General features: G+C 31.3%; 1 protein-coding gene across 8 annotated transcripts in view; it reads left to right on the forward strand.

Annotated features, from left to right (window-relative positions):
- Window positions 1–22,696, forward strand: part of LOC139491374 (anoctamin-2-like) — a 56,910-nt gene that overhangs the window by 13,844 nt on the left and 20,370 nt on the right. For 2 of the 8 annotated variants that reach the window (XM_071279016.1, XM_071279019.1), the window contains 9 exons: window positions 287–442; window positions 2,800–2,915; window positions 6,733–6,894; window positions 7,473–7,577; window positions 10,176–10,220; window positions 17,557–17,705; window positions 21,422–21,540; window positions 21,915–21,970; window positions 22,587–22,690. In XM_071279016.1, coding sequence (XP_071135117.1) covers window positions 331–442; window positions 2,800–2,915; window positions 6,733–6,894; window positions 7,473–7,577; window positions 10,176–10,220; window positions 17,557–17,705; window positions 21,422–21,540; window positions 21,915–21,970; window positions 22,587–22,690 — 968 coding nt within the window. In that variant the 5' untranslated portion in view covers window positions 287–330. Of the gene's footprint in view, window positions 1–259; window positions 443–2,799; window positions 2,916–4,218; window positions 4,297–6,732; window positions 6,895–7,472; window positions 7,578–10,175; window positions 10,221–14,840; window positions 14,952–15,061; window positions 15,079–17,556; window positions 17,706–21,421; window positions 21,541–21,914; window positions 21,971–22,586; window positions 22,691–22,696 lie in introns of those variants that run through there. The other 6 variants (XM_071279020.1, XM_071279021.1, XM_071279017.1 and 3 more) reach the window with 5 other exon arrangements.

Here is a 22,696-nt window from a genome sequence, read left to right on the forward strand (position 1 = left end):
GGGATAAATAATTTCATTTTCAAATATGCAATTATTAATAGTTTTTATTTTGCTGATAAATTTTAAAGAATTTTCAGAAAAATTGCATAATCTGTCTTCAGCCCTCTGCTTGATTTTAACCTAATCCCCACATCATTGTATACTACATAAACACAATTCCAACGCAAGGCTTAACTTTCAATGTAATTCACTGTATGCAAATTGCATCATAAATATCTTCTTTATATATATCACCTTTTGTAAATATTAGATTTGTCAGATATCCATATCTTTTATATTTTATCAGATAAACACACTTTATAACTGGACAAAATAGGCTAATTATAAAACATGGACAGCGGTACTGACCGACTCGTTGAGAGGCCTCCGTCAAGTCGGTTCTCCTACGCTCAGATGTCACGATTTCCAGATTATGTTGAATCGTACAATCCTACTATATCAGGTACATATGCAAGGTGCTTTGCTGTAAAGTGGTTTTTGTGTAGTACTTTGTAGTATTGGTGTATATAATATAGCCAACTTTATTCTTGCAAGCATTGCTCCTGTGTTAAGTTAAGGGTTTGAAAGCTTCAGCTACTAAATACTTACAAACTTTTTAATATTTTTCTGTTGACAAAATGTGTTTATTGGTGTATAATATAGCAAACTTCTCTCCTGTGTTAAGATGGAGTTTGAAAGCTTCATACTAAGTACTTACAAATTTCTTAATATTTTCTGTCAGCAAAAGGTGGGAAGTAAAAGTAAGAGACAAATTATTGAAAACTCTTAATGTAATGCTTTGAAAATAGGGTGTTTTGAAGCTTGTTGTTTTTGAATTTTTCAGTTGTTTTTAAAAGTTGATACTTTTATGAACTGATAAAAGCTTAGAAAAGGGACACATGTGCTCACAGTGCTTTGATTTAATGCATTGTGTGATTAGTATTTTATTTTAACACTGGTACCTTCTGAACAGCTCAAAACTGATTTGTTTTAGAGTGGGATATTTATGTAGTATTTTTCTATCTTTCTGGAAATTTAATTTAATTCTTGTGTGGCTTACTTTTTAATGCTTTAACAACATCAACTAAACGCTATCAGAATTCATAAGGCTTTTCCTTTCTCATTACATGGTCTATTGCAAAATTGACAAGACCACAAAGCTAGGTGGCAGGGGTGGATCCAGCCATTTTCAAAAGGATGGGTTCCCGCCCCAGAAATAAGGGGGGGGGGGGGGGGGTGAGGGTTTCCAACCATATGTCCCCATTCAAATGCATTGATGGTCCAAAAAAGGGTGATTTCTCCCCTGTATCTGCCACTGAGTAGATTCAGATGTTGATGGTCTCAATTAACTTATTGCTTGGGATTTTCAGATGCCAGCTACAAGTTGATCTGCTTGGAGACTCTTTAAAGTGTTCACTTGAGATTTACCTTTAATCGATGATCTACTGAAATGTTTAATATCAAACCTATGTATTAAAAACAGTTCAGTTTCATTTCCTGTTGTCAGGTGTAATATATGTATATTATTTACTTGTCAATAGAAGAATCATATGGATGTGTAGTATATATTTTCAATTCATGCAATTTCCCTTCCAAAAACAAATATACAATATACAATATATATATACTTATATGATATTATAATTGAAATGCTGTATACAGTGATACATGGTATATATATTGTATTTATGTAAACCGTCATATTTAGGTCATGGAAACTACAAACTATTCAGTGTTCTTCAATAACATTTTCTATATCATTTATACATTTGTTTGTAAGGTACATACAAGTATTTTTTTCTGTTTATTATACTGTAAACAATGCATGACCGTTAACAGTTTTCTTTCAACTGGTCAGTTAATCTGAATTTGATAAAGGGCCATTTTTAATTAACAATAGTGATACATATAAAAATTATGAGATTTGGTTGGTTGTAAGTACTGAAATCAGTACATCTAAGGTAAAACATCTGTTCACATTACTATAACTTCAAGAAATTTTTATTTCAACACCATACATTTTTCCGACAATAATAATTGCCATTTTCAAGAAGTTGGGTTAAAACATGAATTGCTTATAGCCTATAATGACATTGATTACATTATTAATTTTGAAGTGATCTATTTTTAAGTATTTATTAACATTAAACATTACCATATTATACTAACATTACTAATGTTCACTAACTTTTACGATTATTAAAATAGTTTTCTGGTATTACATGATTATAATTCTTTGATTATTCTTTGAGTAAAGCAGAAAAGGAAAGCTGCTTTATTTCATACCAAATCCTACAAAAACAATATTATATGCCCTCTGGCTCTGGCCCTTTTGCTATATATTGCAATCACCTTGTCCTGTCTGTCTGTATGATCCAAACATTTAATCTAATGCTGAGCTCTTGATGCTTTTTTTGCTAAAACAAATGTTTTGCTTTAGGACTACAGCCGGTTTTATTGAAGTCTACTCTTAGAGGTTTATGAAACTTTCAACTGCAAAAGAGCTAAGAAATCTGAATCTGTTAATTTCCAACTTGAAATTTATTCAATTCATGTTTGTCTTGGACAATATGAATACATTCTGAAATTAATGAAATGATGCTTAATTTAATGTACCAGTAAATAATATTTAAATGAAAGGTTGCTCTTGGAAATTTCATCAGGAATTGAGAAATTACAAAGATACAAGTTACAACTTGACAATTTTCAAGTTAAGAATTTTGAAATTACACAGTTACAAGTTACAAATTGACAATTTTAGAATTAAGAATTTTGACCCCGTTGGCTTTCCATACATTTGATCTCTCTGTTCTTTTATAGATATACATTTAGATGAAACAGCACCAAATGGTTTTGAAGATGAAGTTAAACCAACAGCAGACACAGCGGTCAAAGTTTCAGGAGGCAATGCTGATGTACAAGATAAAAGTGCTCAGGTTGGTTACACTTATATTGTTAGTACAATTAAACTTAATCTGAAATAATCTCTAGAATGCAAAAGTGAAATTGAGAATGGAAATGGGGAATATGTCAAGGAGCTGAAGGCCACCAATTGGTCTTCAATGCAGTGAGAAAATCCTGCACCAGGGGATTGCCCCTAAATAAAATTGCGTTCTTACTAAGTTCAGTGAAAATGGATGTTACACTAAACCCCATACCATTTAGATGAACTAAAATTAAAAAAACATACAAGACTAACAAAGGCCAGAGGCTTCTGACAAAAATGTTACACACATAAATGAGTAAAATAAAGCATCAACATAATTAGAGACAACCTGAATTTACTAGATACATATACAATAACATGTACTTATAAAATGAGATTGGGGATGAAGGTCATTACGATGACAACCCTAACAACATGAAAGAAAACTGACTAAATCTCAATATCTACAAAATTCATAAGATTTGGAATTTACATGAATCATCACTCAAATGTGTCTGAATGTTTTGATGCTTTGATTGAAGCTGCAGAAATAAACAACATGGCTGCTGTATTTAAAAATAGCATGCATATATGTCATTGATTTATGGAGAAAAAAAAGTTTGTTGATTAAACGTTTCATTGTGAATTCTTTTCAGTCACATTAGTTTCCTGTATATTATTTTTCGTTCTTTATCCTTTCTTTCAAATTAAAAAAAATGTGTTGCCTACCATATTTATTTTATTTATTGTATGACTATGTTTTTAAACAGGGTATTTATGGTTTAAAGGACAATGATAAAACTACAACCCTGATAATTTGTAGGGCATTACAACCAATTTCATATTATTTGTAATATTTTTGGTAAGCATGCTTGCAAGCTGAACCATGAAGTAACTATTAGGTAAGAAATACTACCCTCCTTTCGAAGTAGCCTAGTCCTACAAACAGATATATTGGTTATCTTTCGGGTAAGTCTACGCTTAAAGGAGGGTAAAATTGAAAATGGAAATTCGGAATGTATCAAAGAGACAACAATCCGACCATAGAGTAGAACAGTTGTTTACCTCACCTAGTAATGACTTCACTGTTCAGCTAGCAAGCAGGCTAACCAAAGATATTACCTTTACCTACACACTCAATGCAACTGGCTGTAATTTGTTTGTTTGTTTGTGTCTTGTTGACAGCTAATTTGCCTGTTTTGTTTTGTATTTGTATTCTGTTATTTACCAGTTTTTAAGTTGTCAGTTTGTTTACCATTTTAAAATGTTTAAGACAATGAATACTTTTTAGTTAGAAGTATCAGGTGTCATATTTTCATAGGAAAGAGAAAATTGTGTTTTAAATGCCTTTATTTTATCTCTGGCAGAGGAAAAAAGAAAAAGGGGAACAGGTAAAAAATGTGTGGCATAGATCAGTGCATTGTGAAACTTGTATGATTGATAGTGTTTCTTGTTTTAACTGTATACTAATAAGACATCTTGGTTAGATCTGCACTATCATATATCAAGAAAAGAGAATGGTCACTGTGGGTTGGGATCAGTTCTGTAAATTTAATGAACCCCTGTACCTATTATGTCTATCTGTGTACACATGTCCTAAAAAGATTGTGCTTAAGTGAGAAAGGATGGTTACAGTGGGTTTGGAAACAGGTCTGTAAAGTAGACGAGACCCTGCATCTTTTATGTCTTACAGTCTATCTGTATACTAACACACATGTTCGAGAAAGGTTGTGCTTAAGTGAAAAGGAATGGTCACTGTGGGTTGGGAACAGGTCTGTAAATTAAACAAACTCCTGCATCTGTTATGTCTAGCTATGTATTAACAGACATGGCCCAAAAAGTGTGTGCTTGAGTGAAAAGGGAATGCAAATCTGTAGATTGTACTGCTGGTTATTAAAAATAATGTGAACCAAATGAAAGTTTCCCACAGAGTCATCTATTGGTCAATCTTTTTAAACTATTGATACACAAAAACAACAACATCCTAGATTACTGCAAGGAAATTCATTATTCTGGTCTACATGCTTTGCCACTTACGGTGGCCTTTTCAGGACAACTTAATGATAGGAAACAAATACTGAAGTACATAAAATGCAGTGCATATGGGGTTACTTAACCACTGAAGATCCAAACAAGACCACGGCAGTAATCTAGGTTGTTGTCTTTGTGTATCATTATTTTCCCGAGGTTTTAAGACAACTGCAGCATACTAACAGCTATCCATCATAATTACTCTACCAGCTAATGTACCATTGAAAGGTGTTGATTTATTAACTCGACACATTTTTTAACTATTGTCAGCTCTATTGTCCTATTGAATAAATACAATAGCTTTTGTCATGATTGTTCTGTGTTCAGTTTATTCATTTTTAGCATTGTTCCTATTGAAACTTTGTATTTTTTTGTGTTTGTTAGTTAAAGAACATATTTAAAAATGCCTTAAATTATTACACATTGTCATTTATCATTGTCAAACACACTAAAAAAAGTTCAATAGGAATGTTGAAAATTTTGCCAGAATCAACTTTTTTATGATTAAATCAGTGTTTATATTGAACAGATTGGAAATTTATTGTTGATATTGAAAAAAATACAACATGACATGTAGTTTTGTGAGTTGAAACACATATTTTTCCATTTATTTAGATAATTATTTTATTACTCAGCTAGATTACTCTATAAGCAATTGATTTCTCTTAGAAGAAATTTAATGGCCTTGGTGAACATGGTATATAAACTACACAGAGAACAATAGATATTGATGTTACTCAATGGGCCAATAGAACTGGCAAAAGTTTAAATAGATTGACCAATAGGAGATGTCTCTGTGGAAAAGTTTCTTTGGATTGTAATAAATTGCTAAAAACTTGCTAGAAAATTGATTCTAAGATTTTGGTTGTATTTGTGATAAATGGACAACTATTATCTCTATAATTTTAAAATTAATTAAAAATGTTCAGTTCTTTATAAAATTTTCATACAGGAATTTATTATTAGCAGCTAAATTAATATGCTAATGGTGTAAAGTGATAGTAATAATTAAATTTTGATATCTGAATTTTAATGAATCTATTTTGCATGTTTATTTTAGATGTAAGATTAAATTTGATAATCCAGTTTGCATAAAATAGAAATTTATTTATGATATTACATGTATATTGAATATGATGATCTGGATTGCATGCAGGGTGTAATATAATTTTCTTGGAAGATTTTTGTGTAGGACCAGTAATGTCTTAAGCTTATAAGCATCATGTGTTTTGATGTCATATTTACTAAAACTTAGCATGCCATCTTTAAAATCCATGATGGAATTGCTCTGCTTGCATCATTGCCTGTATGCTGGTATATATTTGATAGAAAACAATGTACCAAGAAATAATATAGAAGAAGAAGTGGGTTAAATAAAAGATTATATTGTAATTTTGGTATGAAAGGTTATTTGAAGGGACTGAAAAAAGATAGTTATCATTTTATGGTATGATTTCCATGTAGCTAACTATTTTACAAAGACCTAAAACACAAACATGATAATACATATTTGGACAAAACCCTGTAATCAAATGTCCATAACAATACAATTGTTTCTCAATCCCTGAAAAATGGGTACCCACAAAAAATAGATAGGTCCACATTAGTCAACAGTGTTGTATTGTTACTCCTACAATAATTTAGGGCAGTTTTCAGCTTCTATATCTTAATGCTTTGCTGACCTATATACACATATGTATACTTGTCAATATATATATATTAAGAACAAGCAATTTTTTTCCAAATTAGTTTATCTAGTTGTTCTTGAAAATGATAATATTTTGAACTAATTTCAGGGCAGAAATATGTACTTCAAGGATGGAAAAAGAAGGATAGACTATGTCTTGGCTTGGGAATTAGATGACGATGATGATAAACATAAGAATAGAAACATCAAGGCTAGGGAAATATTTGAGAATAATCTGAGAGAGGAAGGTCTACAGTTAGAAGAAGACCTGGTTTGTATAGATTAACATTACTCTGCTATTTTTTCTCTTAAGTGTGTACCAGTTACTTGCTTTAATCATTTGTTAATTATATATATATCGATGCCATTAAGATGCATATTGACTTGGTCTTAAAGTTTAAAGAATATGTTTTACAATCCTGGTAGTTTATATGCCAATTACTGACTGCTTCCAGTTTAAATAATAATTACCATGTGAAATTGCACTTGCGTAGGACAAACTGTATCCCAAACTGCTGTTACCATAGAACAATCAGGAATATTCTCCTGACTTTCTATATGTTTTTTTCTTCGTACAATTTTGGATCTGAAAAATGACAGAAAACGATGTGAACATACAGAAAACATCCCCTTTTTCAGAAACCTACTTCAGGCTAAATATTTGCCTAGTATTCACATTTGAAATCTAAAGCCCCACCCCCCAGCTGAACAAAAATCTTAGATCTATCCCTGTTTATATACGATATTAACAAACATATCAACTATTACGAAGTACAGTAAATCAGTTTATTAGTTAATCTTGTTTCTTATTTACGAACTATCTCAATATTATTACATATGTTTTTTCAGACTGTTTCTAAAGATGAAGAAGCAGATTTTATGAAAGTCCATGCTCCATATGAAGTCCTAACAAGATATGCTGAGATTCTAAAACTGAAAATGCCTGTTAAGAAGGTATTTACATGTATATTTTTTTTTTTAAAGAGTATGAACTTTAAATAAATAATATGAATGACAATTAAAAAAAGTTATAAAATTTTAATGCATGGCATTGAAGTGAGACAATTTAACATTACCGTATAAACCGAACAATATGAAAACTAGATGATTTTCTTTGATTGCCAATGAGACAACTCACAATTAGAGATAAAATGATGTAAAAGCTAGCAATAATAAGTCGCATTACAACCTTTAACAATGAGCAAAACCCATACCACATAGCAAGCCATAAATGACACCAAAACAACAAAAATAAAATAATTAAAACCAAAATACTAACAACCTTTTCATGCTTATGTACAAAAAAATAAACGAAAGACAAATATGATATACAGCTACAAACGACTTTCACAGAACAATAGGCTCCTAACTTGTGACGAGCACATACAGAAGGGGATGTATTCACTGCAGACGAAACCATTCAGGGTCATCGAATGGCATTTGGAAGAAAATTCAATCTGATATGAGAGATTTTTGTTCTTGATTTCATCGTACAGTTAGTTGAAAGTTTTGCTTCTTTGCATATAGTATATTACAAGTGAGAGGTTTAGCTAGCTATAAAACCATGTTTAATCCACCATTTTCTACATTAGGAGATGCCTAGTCACGAATATGGCACTTTATATCCATTTGTTTGATGTGTTTGAGCTTTTTGATTTTGCCATTTGATTAGGGACTTTCAGTTCTGAATTTCCTCAGAATTTCCTCAGAATTTTCCCCTGAATTCAGTTTTCTTGTGATTTTACTTTACTTAACAAAATTTGTATGATTTACCAACAGTCTTTCAAGAATATGCAGTCTTATCAGGTTTGTCACACACATACGTATCAGTCCAGAAACAGATTAATGCAAAAGACTGATATAGATATATATTTTTGTCACATACATGTATTGGCTTTTACACTAGATTTTATAGAAAGTACAATTATGATTCAATATAAATATAGGAGTCGCTTTTAAAGCATTTTAATGATGTATTGCGCAATAGCTTTTTTTTTTACATTCTGTGGATTTTTTTTTCTTCATGGATTTTAATTTTCATGGACTATCTACCAGGAAATTGAAGTACTTAACAATGAAAGCAATGTTTTATTTATTCTGTAATGATAATGTATCCTTAAACTTAAAGTTTGTTTTTAAAAACCATGAGACTTGGAAGTGTTATTTTTTTTTTAAACTTTGAAAAACTTACAGCAAAATGCAGGTAAAATCTTTGGTTAGCTTTCTGCTACCTGAACGGTGAAGTCATTACTACCGGTAGGTTAGGTATACTTACCATCCTTTCAGAATAAACTAGTCCTTCAGACAGATAGATTGGTTATCTGTCAGACTAATCTACTCTTAAAAGAGGGTAATATTCCTAACCTAATAATGACTTGAAGGTTCAGCTAACAAGCAAGCTAGCCAAATTTATTACCTTTACCTACACACTCAAGGCAGTTTGCTGTAAAGTGTTTTTTTTTTAAACCTTAAAAAATTACCTTCATGAAACAAAATGAAACCACAGTTTATATTAAGTAATGAAATAAAGTACTATAAAAAGAATGAATCAATTATTCACATATAACAACATTAATGCATACATGTATCTGCCAATGCGTAACTAACTACAGAAATTTTTATATTCACAACTAACAATTTTCATTTTAATCTAACATGGAAAGTTGGGAAATTTCGAGGTTGGTTGTAAGATTTTTGATGTCTTCAGATTTTAATTAAAATCATTATAATCATCACAAATAATCAGCTTATTTGAAAGATACCAAATTTAACAAAAATAAAAACCATGATTGTTGTAAAATCATTTGAAATTTTTGTTCTGTCATATGACATGTACTTTCTCTTTCAAATAAGCTGATTATTTTCACATTATCACTCTATATATAGATGGCAGTATTAGGTTTAAGGAAGTATTAGTTTGTTTGCTGTGTTTGATAACTTCAAAAGAAAGCAGGAAGTAATAAACAAAAAAATTAAACAATGCAAATTGTCCTAATTTTGGAACAATATATTACACTGTCTATGGTATATAACAAACAAATGTTTGTTTTCCAATGAAAACTTTGCCTTTTATATTTATTTTGAATGTTCAAACTGGCGTATTGATAGCTTTTACATTACACTGCCAAACCTTCAAAGTTGGTTGTTTATGCAATGGAAGACTTGGAAGGTGTACAAAGATGTTCTAAAAATAGAATTAAAATGAAACAAATTGTTTTCATAATTTTTGGCAAGCAAACAAATGCTCATTTAAGTTGGTCAGCATTGCTCTTTCCCAGTGCCTCAACTACATGTATATTAAATTTACCTCAAGTTTGAAAAAGAAATGCACTTTTAACAGGTGAAGTTATAAATTTTGATTGTTTAGTCTGCTTTGATTTGTTTGAACATAATAAAGGCAAGATTTGGAAAATATTAAAAAAATTATTATTCTGAGTTGTAACTTGTACTTGAGCAAAAAGCAGTGCTGAACATTTTTGTTGTATTATTCATATTAAACTATTCAACGGATTATGGATATATTTTTTTATGTTTTAACTAATTTATCAACAGAACTTGGTACTCGACAAAATACAGATGAAGTATTCACAGTTGGAGGTATAGAGTATAGTTGATGTGTTAAATGTCGGGGCAAGGTGGAAAAAGTGGCATGAAAATAGGAGTAGTAGCATTAAAAGTCTCTTAAAGTATCATATAGGGATTTAATAATAGATTGTTTTTTTAAACAAGTTCTCACAACAATGGTACAGATTGTAGCATGGTGAACTGTTAATCATTTATCAAATTAAGGAATTAAATTTGATACATTCTTTTAAATTTGGCATTGGATTATTAAAATAAAGAAAAAAGTATATAAAGAAGATTAATTTTAGAACATTGGATATCCAGCCTCACTTAGCTTTGATGGTTGAATATGGAGATACAAGATTTGGTATTTACCAGAAGTTCACCAGTTAACGAATTGAAAGACATGATAACACTTGTAGAAGACAAACATTAAAAAGTAGAAAACGCAAGCATTGCAATTCTGTTTTAAAATTTGAAATTTAAGATTCTTTAAGGTGAAGACTTAAAAGTCTTGCTTTGTGTTTATACAATTATAAAAACAAATGAATATTACCAGATATGGAGTAGCTTTAATGTATGCATCTTTATGGATGTTTTATTCAGGAAGGTCAAAATGTAAGTGATAGTGATTTCTACGTTAATTGTCTAATAGTTATATCTCCTTACAAATCATGTAAAAGTGTGTGAAAATAATAGCTAATATTTGCCTGTGATGTTTCTAATGTCAGGCGATATTTGGTCCTTCTACGTATTGGAGTATAGTGAGTACTACACTGAAACTGAAGTGGTTTACATCAAGAAAATTAACCAATCACTGAACCACTAAACCCTTGTCAATTAATCTTTTAATCTCCCAACAGTCTTTGTATCTGAAATTCATTTAATGATAAGTTTGGTAAATTAGTTTCCATGGCACATTAATTTAATCAAGCATCACTCCTGTCCTAATGGTATTTTCAAATACTTTTAACCCACAATACACTTTATCACAAACATTGCAGTGACTATCAAAATAATCTAATAGTGTGTCATGACATTTATTGAAAAAGCATAATTTAGTTTTTTTTCAGAAATAAGTGTCACATAATCCTGAAAATTATATCATCGCAGAAGTACATCCTTAAACATTTTTTTAATAATATAACAATTAATTATGTTTACTTTTAGTCTCTCCGAATGCAGGTGAGATTCCCCGTGATTTCTGAGTCTTATCCCTCCGTTTCCAGTTATGTGTAATATTTATTTTAACATTTCACAAACTTTTATCTTATGTTGGTATACATTGTATAGATAGTTGTCCTATTGATTTTAACATACTGGCGAGAGAGTATTTTTTGCCCAGAATGAATTCTTGCCCATCACCTTTAATTCTTGCCTGTCATCCTGAAATACCGGAAGAATTAGGGTTGAGGTATCACTTGACCGCATTTGTGCTGTCTCTCAACAAGAGAGTGTTTATGAATATTCATTCCCAAGAAGAAAGTGTCCATGAATATTCATTATATTTGTAAGATATGGTTAAACTTTTCACATACTTATTAGTTATCCTTACACTTAAATAAGTGTTGTTCAAGGCAAGAATTTGTGCTTGATTAAAACTATTCTCTAACCAGTAGATTTTATACTATAGTTTTTCATTTTTAGCTCACCTGGCCCAAAGGGCCAAGTGAGCTTTTCCCATCACTTGGCGTCCGGCGTCCGGCGTCTGTCATCCGTCGTCGTCCGTCGTCGTTAACTTTTACAAAAATCTTCTCCTCTGAAACTACTGGGCCAAATTAAACCAAACTTGGCCACAATCATCATTGGGGTATCTAGTTTCAAAAATGTGTGGCGTGACCCGGCCAACCAACCAAGATGGCCGCCATGGCTAAAAATAGAACATAGGGGTAAAATGCAGTTTTTGGCTTATAACTCAAAAACCAAAGCATTTAGAGCAAATCTGACGGGGTAAAATTGTTTATCAGGTCAAGATCTTTCTGCCTACAAATTTTCAGATGAATCCGACAACCTGTTGTTGGGTTGCTGCCCCTGAATTGGTAATTTTAGGGATTTTTTGCTGTTTTTGGTTATTATCTTGAATATTATTATAGATAGAGATAAACTGTAAACAGCAATAATGTTCAGCAAAGTTAGATTTACAAATAAGTCAACAGGACCAAAATGGTCAGTTGACCCCTTTAGGAGTTATTGCCTGTATAGTCAATTTTTAACCATTTTTCGTAAATCTTAGAAATCTTTTACAAAAATCTTCTCCTCTGAAACTACTGGGCCAAATTAAACCAAACTTGGCCACAATCATCATTGGGGTATCTAGTTTCAAAAATGTGTGGCGTGACCCGGCCAACCAACCAAGATGGCCGCCATGGCTAAAAGTAGAACATAGGGGTAAAATGCAGTTTTTGGCTTATAACTCAAAAACCAAAGCATTTAGAGCAAATTTGACACGGGGTAAAATTGTTTATCAGGTCAAGATCTTTCTGCCCTCGAATTTTCAGATGAATCTGACAACCTGTTGTTCGGTTGCTGCCCCTGAATTGGTAATTTTAGGGAATTTTTGCTGTTTTTGGTTATTATCTTGAATATTATTATAGATAGAGATAAACTGTAAACAGCAATAATGTTCAGCAAAGTTAGATTTACAAATAAGTCAACATGACCAAAATGGTCAGTTGACCTCTTTAGGAGTTACTGACCTTTATAGTCAATTTTTAACCATTTTTCGTAAATCTTAGAAATCTTTTACAAAAATCTTCTCCTATGAAACTAATGGGCCAAATTAATCCAAACTTGGCCACAATTATCTTTGGGGTATCTAATTGAAAAAAATGTGTCCAGTGACCCGGCCATCCAACCAAAATGGCTGCCACGGCTAAAAATAGAACATAGGGGTAAAATGCAGTTTTTGGCTTATAACTCAAAAACCGAAGCATTTAGAGAAAATTTGACAGGGTTAAATTGTCTATCAGGTCAAGATCTATCTGCCCTGATATTTTCAGACAAAACAGACACCCTGTTGTTGGGGTGCTGCCCCAGAATTAGTAATTTTAAGGAAATTTTGCAGTTTTTGGTTATTATCTTGAATATTATAATAGATAGAGATAAACTGTAAACAGCAATAATGTTCAGCAAAGTAAGATCTACAAATAAGTCAAATGACCAAAATTGTCAATTGACCCCTTAAGGAGTTATTGCCCTTTATAGTTAATTTTTAGCATTTTTCATAAATTTTTGTAAATTTTTAGAAAATATTTTCCACTGTAATTACTGGGCCAAGTTCATTATAGATAGAGATAATTGTAGCAACAAGAATGTTCAGTAAAGTAAGATCTACAAACACATCACCATCACCAAAACACAATTATGTCATGAATTTATCTGTGTCCATTGTTTAATATGCACATAGACCAAGGTGAGTGACACAGGCTCTTGAGAGCCTCTAGTTTAATTTATAAATCTATTTGTCATGAATATTCATTTGATAAATGAAAATTCCTGACATGTAGGTAAAAATATCTAAATTGACAAAAATTACTGGAGTTCTATACATCCTTCCACATTTTCCCTTTATTGTGATACAGTTTCTTTGTTTGATATCATAAATACTGTTGTAAAAGCACTCTCTGTAATGTGTTGGTCTATAGTTAAAACGCACATTTTAATATTTTGTATTTTCTGACTTTTCAAACGTTTCTGTGGTGTACTTCCATAAGTAGTACCCAAAACATTTCATGCACAGGCCAAAAAAGGGATTTGTCTTTTCAACTAAAATTTTGGTTTCTAAGTCAACATCTATATTTTATTTTATGGTTAATTCACTTCAATTTTTTTTATGGTTAATTCACTTCATTTTTTTATGGTTAATTTTATGTGTTAAAGATATAGAAAAAGTGTTAAAAAAAGTAATATCAAAGGCTATCAATAATAAGCATACTAAAGGTTGTTTATAATTTATACTTTGAAATTAATTTCATGATAATCTTACATAATGTACAAGTAACCTCCCTTTTAAATTTATAATATTTTCAGATTTCTTGTTCTGTAGTTCTGAAACTTTAGTGAGTGAAATAATGTATGAGCTGTTTATAAATATATTTAAGAGTGACTTCACAAATGAAATATTTCTAATGTATGTGTGTTTCTATCTATTAAACTACTAACACATAGCTTTAAAGTTAAAGAAAATTTACAGTTGTTTTTTAGGAATTTATGAAAGGATTTCACTATAGTTTTAATGAAATCAAACATAGAATATTTAGTTTATACTTCATTTTGTTTAATCCAGAATTATAATGCCGAATGTCAGATAAACATTTTACAAATATAACAAGAAATATGAAAGAAATAGAGACAAAAATATAAATACAATAAATGATAAATTCAAATTCATTTTGTTTTGTTTAATCTACAATTCTAATGCCCATGTAAGATGAACTTTTAATGACAAGAAATATGAAAAAAATAAACAAAGAATATAAATACGATATTTAATTATAGCAATAAAGGATTGATTTATCTTGATTGCAATTTTGAAAGTAACCATGCAAACACCTGAGAAAACACAAGTAAAATAATAGCTTTGATGTCTTTGAAAAGTTATGTATAAACAATTTTTAAAAATAAGTTAAACCTGGTTTTTAAAAAGCTACTAAACCTGACATTTTTATGACAAATGTCAGTGGTAATTAATATGTGGATGAAATTTTGTATTTTCTATAGAATCGCATTGTTGAGATGACAGAAAATCCATGTGCCTGGTGTTTGGTAAATTAAATCAGAATGTCTGTGTGTTTCCCCGTCTTATCTTATTCAGATTTTAAGTTTTCGTTGGGTTGTTTTTCAATGTGAATGCATGAAACTTGTCTGCATTTCAGGCTTGGTGTATTAATTTGTAAGTTAATGTTGAGTTAAAAAGTTCAATTTGAATAACATACAGTTCCTGTGCCCATGCTGAGCTTACAAGCATTTGATATGTTCAGTTCTACTTTCTGTTTTAAAGACCATTCAGGATCCTCTGGTTTAATTGTTATGATTTGCACCCTAAAATTGAGTACACTGGAAGATCATTGGTTAATGTGATAATCATGAGAAAAGAAAGTCAGCTCTACTTTCTGATTTAAGGAGGCTCGCGGGTATAAGATTTTCAGAAAAAAAAATTAACATTTATTTTTCATTACAAGTTTTATTTATTACCTTTAGTAGTTGTTACTTTATCATATGGTACAAAAATCATTCCAAAAAATCAATTCGTTTTGGCCCCAGGTGACTTTAAAATGTAGATATCATTGAAAAAGCTCCAAATTATCTCCCTTTGGTGCAAAAATGCCATTCTTTGGCTTTAAAATTGAGATATCTTTTTTAACTCATCAGTGATTTATATTTTTTATTGTTGTTTTCGAATAAGCTGTACATAAACTAAATAATTGTAAAATTTAAGCGATTTCTGTAATTTAGTTCTTTTTTTATTTCATTATTATCGCTATTTCTCCTATTAGTTCAACAGAAAAAAAGGACATTAACAAAAATGTATGCTTCTTTCGAAGGCAGATTGTGAGCGTAAATGAACGGTGACCCCATTTTTTTTTCATTTTTCTATTAAGTATAAGATAAAGATCATTTATAGAAAAATATAGCGAAATCCTATATTAGATAAAAAAATTGATTTAGACCCGCGATCCCCCTTAAAGACCATTTCAGATCTACTGGTTTTATTGTTATGATAATGAGAAAAAGAAAGTAGAACAAATGTTGTCAGATCTTTGTAAGCAAACTTGAACAAAGGATCTTTATTTCAATGGCAAAAAGTTCTATTTTACAGGCTTGGATCAAATTGAAAATTGATTAATTGCAAAATGCATTTTTCCTTAGCGGTAATGATTTTGCCAAATTGTCTTTAACTGTCTTTACTGTTGCTATTTTGAAGCCTTATTGCATTGTTTGATACTGCTGAATACTGTACACTTATCAGTTCTTTACATCTTAATGTAAAATATTACTTTAGTATAAGATTAAAGTTGTCCATGGGACTTCCATTAAGGTATGCAGTTTAATTTTAGATTATATGTCAAGTTATTGCAGTGGTGAATATTTGATTTCTTTTTTCAATTCCGGAATTTGTTTTTGCTTTAATATTATAGACCTCTGAGGTGTATTTAGGGGTTGTGGGGCCTTAAGGGACTCAATATCTCTTGATGGAGCTTCAGAAAATCCCTGTGCCTGGTGTGTGTTTAATTTAGTCGGAATGTCTGAGTTAGATATTTTATACCTGACAAACATGAAAATTTGTAACTACCGTAGTACATTGTATTTCCTACTGCAACTTTTTAAACATTTTTACAAGTCTGATTGAAAGTCAAGCAATATATGTTGAAAAAGTATGTAAATCAGGAGAGACCAAGGGAGATCAGGCTTTCTTTCTTATTGGTTTATCTCAGGCCCGCCATAATGCAATGGCAGCTTTTAGTGTTTTGCTGTTTGAGTCTTTTACCCTTAAGTGTTTAACCAAATATTGCTTTGGTAAATAATGTCACTTGTTCAATGTGAATTCAAATTAAAGTTTTGCATGGAGTTTTCTTAAAGTTTCAATCAAATAGAAATAAAATAATGTTTTAAAGCTGTTTTCCTAATGCTAGCAAGTAAAAGGGTTAGTTGACTTTCTTTGCTTTGTTTGTAAAAATGTTCAAGCATTGTTATTAGGATCGGCATCTGCTATCAATATATAGGCGGGGCTTCAGCTTGTATACATTATACTTATAAATGTTTTTTGGAGGTAGGCAATGTATACAAGTTGAAGCCCCAATTAGCTATTGATAGCAGATGTCAATCTTAATTACAATGCTTGTGCGAACATTTTTACAAACAAAGCAAGCATGTCAACCAAACCTTTAACTTACTAGCATTAGGATAACAGCTTTAAAAGGTAGGTGATCCCTTTAAATTTGTGTAGTTATTGTCAGGTAATTAATCATAATCAAAATATACTTCTTACCTTATTATGTAAGTACTGCAATTGTTAAATTATTCAACTGTAAAATATTTCAGGTCATTTTGTCTTGCAGTGGATTAGTACAGAAGACTTTCTTATTTATTGATAACATTTTGACATCGTTATATTGTATAAAAATATCTTGTGCATGCTATCTACAATTTATTTTACAGAATTTTCACTAGGGTGTACTGTTTGAAGTATTTTCTTTTCTTTTTATCATCTTTAAGTACTAAATATTTAAGAATAAAAGAAGCATCAACTAATTTTCAATATGAAATGAATATTTTATAAATTCAACTTTAATAGCTATATTTACCTATTTATGATAATGGTAACAAAACTCTACAAGATAATACATTACAACAATATTTACTATTCCAGAACCCAATGAAATCAGTGTCCACCAAGTTATGGACTAAAGTAACAGGTATAGCTAAGAGAATTTATACACCATTCCAACTGAATGAAGACCAGGTACCACATATCAAAAGGAGGTTTACATTGGTGTACAGCAGAGACAAGGAATATTTGTGAGTATGAAAAAATATTGAGATACCAAGGGGACTTAAATAGCTATTGCCAAAAGAAAAAAGACAAGCAACAGTCAATAAAAACTACACAGAAAACTAAAGATTCTGAATAATTGAATTCTTCCCATGATTGACTCTACCACTTGCCACGGCCTGAACACTTCATATGAAAAAAACATGCCTTGCTTCAAGGATTTTGATTTGCAACAACCTGACAACAAATGAATTAACTGGAAAAAACTTCAACCTGTCAATTAAAAGTAAAATCATGAAAATACTGAACTTGAGGAAAATTCAAACAGAAAGTCCCTTATCAAATGGCAAAATCAAAAGCTCAAACACATCAAACGAATGGATAACAACTGTCATATTCCTAACTTGGCACAGAAAATGGTGGATTAAACCTAGTTTTAAAGCTAGCTGAACCCCTCACTTGTATGACAGTCGCATCAAATTCCATTAAATAAGACCTTTATAGTTAAGATAAATATTATACAGTTATTGCATGAGAAATGGTGAATATTGTTCTGAGTATATATTTGTATATTTTAAGACCTTATATATAAGCTTCAAACTGCTTAATTTAATGCAAGTCCAAAGGATAACTTTAATATTATACAAAAGTCATAAAAAATATTCATTCAATGAACCTTTTGTTGTAAGCAAAACTTGAAAAACAATCAAATCATATTTAATTGAATTGGGTGCCTTCTGTTACCCACCCCACCCTATGAATTTTGAAATACCCTTTTTAGCTCACCTGGCCTAAAAGGCCATGTGAGCTTTTCTCATCACTTGGCGTCCGTCGTCGTCGTCGTTGTCGTCTGTCGTCGTTAACAATTTTTAACCGGATTTTTGTGACAAAAATGTCGGTTATTGATTTGGGGATGTACGCCGGGCGGTCGGGCGGCCGGGCGGGCGGGCGGGCGGCAATCAAATGTTGTCCGTGCATTAACTCATGAACCGTTCAACCAAAGCTTTTAAAATTTTAATATGTTATTACTGACAACTATACGAAGGTCAAGTTCAATAATGGCGATTTTGACTTTTACCGTTCAGGAGTTATGGTTCTTGAAAGATTGAAAAATGGAGTTTTCAGTCGTGTCCGTGCATTTACTCATGAACTGTTCTACCAAAGCTTCCCAAATTTTAATATGTTGTTACTGATGACAGAATGGAGGTCAAGTTCAATAATGACGATTTTGACTTTTACCGTTCAGGAGTTATGGTTCTTGAAAGATTGAAAAATGGAGTTTCCAGTTGTGTCCGTGCATTTACGCATGAACTGTTCTACCAAAGCTTCCCAAATTTTAATATGCTGTTACTGATGACAAAATGGAGGTCAAGTTCAATAATGACGATTTTGACTTTTACCGTTCAGGAGTAATGGTTCTTGAAAGATTGAAAAATGGTGTTTCCCGTCGTGTCCGTGCATTTTCTAATGAACATTCAACCAAAGCTTTTGAAATTTTAATATGTTGTTACTGATGACAAAATAGAGGTCAAGTTCCATAATGACGATTTTGACTTTTACTGTTCAGGAGTTATGGTTCTTGAAAGATCGTAAAATGGCGTTTCCATTCACGTTGTTGCATTTACTCATGAACCATTCAATCTAAGCTTTTCAAATATTATTATTTCAAAATGTTGATACTGATGACAAAATGGAGGTCAAATTTGATATTGATGATTTTCACTTTCACCATTCTTCAGTAATGGTTCTTGTGATATTGCCAGGACACAAATAAATGTAAATAAATCCGGTTTGCTGTCGTTGTGACAGCCTCTTGTTCAAACATCTTCTCCTCTGAAACTACTGAATAGATTTGAATGAAACTTAAAATGATTGTTCCTTAGATTATCCTGCACAAAGTGTGTGCTTCGATTTTTGATCCGTCAAAAAACATGGCCGCCCTTACTTAAAATAGAACATAGGGGTCAAATGCAGTTTTTGGCTTATATCTCAAAAACGGAAGCATTTAGAGCAAATCTGACATGGGGTAAAAATGTTCATTAGGTCAAGATCTATCAGCCCAGAAATTTTCAGATGAATCAAACAAACCATTGTTGGGTTGCTGCCACTTAATTGGTAATTTTAAGGATATTTTGCAGTTTTTGGTCATTATCTTGAATATTATTATAGATGAAGATATACTGTAAACAGCAAAAATGATCAGCAAAGTAAGATCTACAAATAGGTTAATATGACCAAAATTGTCAATTGACCCCTTAAGGTGTAAATGTCCTTTAATGACAATTTTTCACAATTTGTTCATCATATTTGCTAACTTTAAAAAATCTTCTCCTCTGAAACTACTGAATGGATTTGGATGAAACTTAGCATGATAGTTCCTTAGATTATCCTGCACAAAGTGTGTGCTTCGATTTTTGATCCGTCAAAAAACATGGCCGCCCTTACTTTAAATAGAACATAGGGGTCAAATGCAGTTTTTGGCTTATATCTCAAAAACGAAAGCATTTAGAGCAAATCTGACATGGGGTAAAAATGTTCATTAGGTCAAGATCTATCAGCCCTGAAATTTTCAGACGAATCAAACAAACCATTGTTGGGTTGCTGCCACTTAATTGGTAATTTTAAGGAAATTTTGCAGTTTTTGGTCATTATCTTGAATATCATTATAGATAAAGATAAACTGTAAACAGCAAAAATGATCAGCAAAGTAAGATCTACAAATAGGTTAATATGACCAAAATTGTCAATTGACCCCTTAAGGGGTAAATGTCCTTTAATGACAATTTTTCACAATTTGTTCATCATATTTGCTAACTTTAAAAAATCTTCTCCTCTGAAACTACTGAATGGATTTGGATGAAACTTAGCATGATAGTTCCTTAGATTATCCTGCACAAAGTGTGTGCTTCGATTTTTGATCCGTCAAAAAACATGGCTGCCCTTACTTTAAATAGAACATAGGGGTCAAATGCAGTTTTTGGCTTATATCTCAAAAACGAAAGCATTTAGAGCAAATCTGACAGGGGTAAAAATGTTCATTAGGTCAAGATCTATCAGCCCTGAAATTTTCAGACGAATCAAACAAACCATTGTTGGGTTGCTGCCACTTAATTGGTAATTTTAAGGAAATTTTGCAGTTTTTGGTCATTATCTTGAATATCATTATAGATAAAGATAAACTGTAAACAGCAAAAATGATCAGCAAAGTAAGATCTACAAATAAGTTAAATATGACCAAAATTGTCAATTGACCCCTTAAGGGGTTATTGTCCTTTAATGACAATTTTTTCACAATTTGTTCATCATATTTGCTAACTTTAAAAAATCTTCTCCTCTAAAACTACTCAACCAAATTCAACCAAACTTCAACTGAATGATCAGTAGGGTGTATAAAATAAAGTTTGTGTTTTATTTTCTATTTTGGTCTATTTTTTTAATACTTTATGCATTAGGTCAACTATATTTGGTGTATGAAAATATTTTATGATCTATATGTCGGTTACGCAGGTTTTATTTGAACTTGACCTCATTTTCACAGTCCATTGCTAAGTTTTAAGTGTTTGTGTTTTGGTCTCATTTTCTTTATTTATAAACAGTAAGTCATATATATTTGTAATATTGAAGAATTGTTAGCTGTACATGTTTGCCTGGCATGGTTCAATATGTTCAATAAGGCATTGTTTACCAGGTGAGCGATTCAGGCTCTTGAGAGCCTCTTGTTAATTTCTATTCTGTGTTTCAGGTTTGACATACCAGAGGATAGGGACACCTTCTTTGATAATGCTACAAGAAGTCGTATTGTGAATTTTATTCTGAGGAGAAAACCTTTCAGTACTGATAAAAATGATGCTTATTCTTTTGGTAAGTACAAGTTAGTTAGGTTTTTGCATGTTAATGCCTTGTTAATAAAGCCTGGGACTTATTACATAATCATAAAAATTGCAAACGTTAATAGCAAATAAAATTTAAAGCAGAAGCATGTGTACATATAATATATATAGAATAATAGGTAGTTTCGTTTTTGATACTGACTATATCATGTGGAATATCTAGACGAGATTGTTAGGTCGAGTTAAGATATTCCACATGATATAGTCAGTATCAAAAACGAAACTACCTATTATTCTGTTTATGGGTAATTATGACGTCACAATACAGCCAGTACGTTGGCAATATTAGGCAGTAAGATCAAAGGGAAAATATACGAATTACCGATAATCCTCTTTCTTTTGCAGGTATCAACAAGATGATAAATGACAATATTTACACTGCAGCCTATTCATTACACGAGGTGAGTAAAGATAATAAACTCAGATGTCATTGCATTATCCTTTTGTTATCTTTTTAAATAGACATTCACAGTCTTTTCAATGTTGGAAATTATGAAGACTTGAAAGGACATCCACATAATTACTCGCATAATTTAATTAAATGTAGATTGTACTTCTGAAAGAAAGAATTTTTATGAAGGGACTGAACTTGAAAGTAATAATTAGAGACATCCATAAAAATGACATAAAACACAAATTGGTAAGAAAATCATACATGTGTTATACAAAAATTGTAGAAGTTGAGGTTAAAAACCTGTTAAAATAGGGAAGGGGTGGGGGTAAATGAACAGATACATTTGGAAGTTGTTTGGAATAATATGGAGAGATTATAGGAGCATCCATACAGTTGACTTTTTGTTGCATGCACAATATGACCATTCTGTTCAGACATTTGTATGAGGAACTTTCATATTATTGGAACATGAAAGTCTCCAAACACAACCCACTAGATTCTTCAACTAAATGTTCCATGCAGTTTAAAGTCTCTTAGTTCTTCCTATAACACAGACTAAGAGGGACATGTTTTTTTAAGAATTGAAAATTCATACATGTTTTATTTTTATTACCACATTATAGGGTCATTGGAAGCCAGGCTCAGCACCCAATGAAAGAAAACTGCTGTTTGACCACTGGGGAAACTGGAGGAATATGTTTAAAGTTCAGCCATTGGAACATGTGAGGTTAGT

The sequence above is a fragment of the Mytilus edulis genome, chromosome 10 (genome assembly GCF_963676685.1).
Source record: "Mytilus edulis chromosome 10, xbMytEdul2.2, whole genome shotgun sequence".
NCBI classification, from domain to species: Eukaryota; Metazoa; Mollusca; class Bivalvia; order Mytilida; family Mytilidae; genus Mytilus; species Mytilus edulis.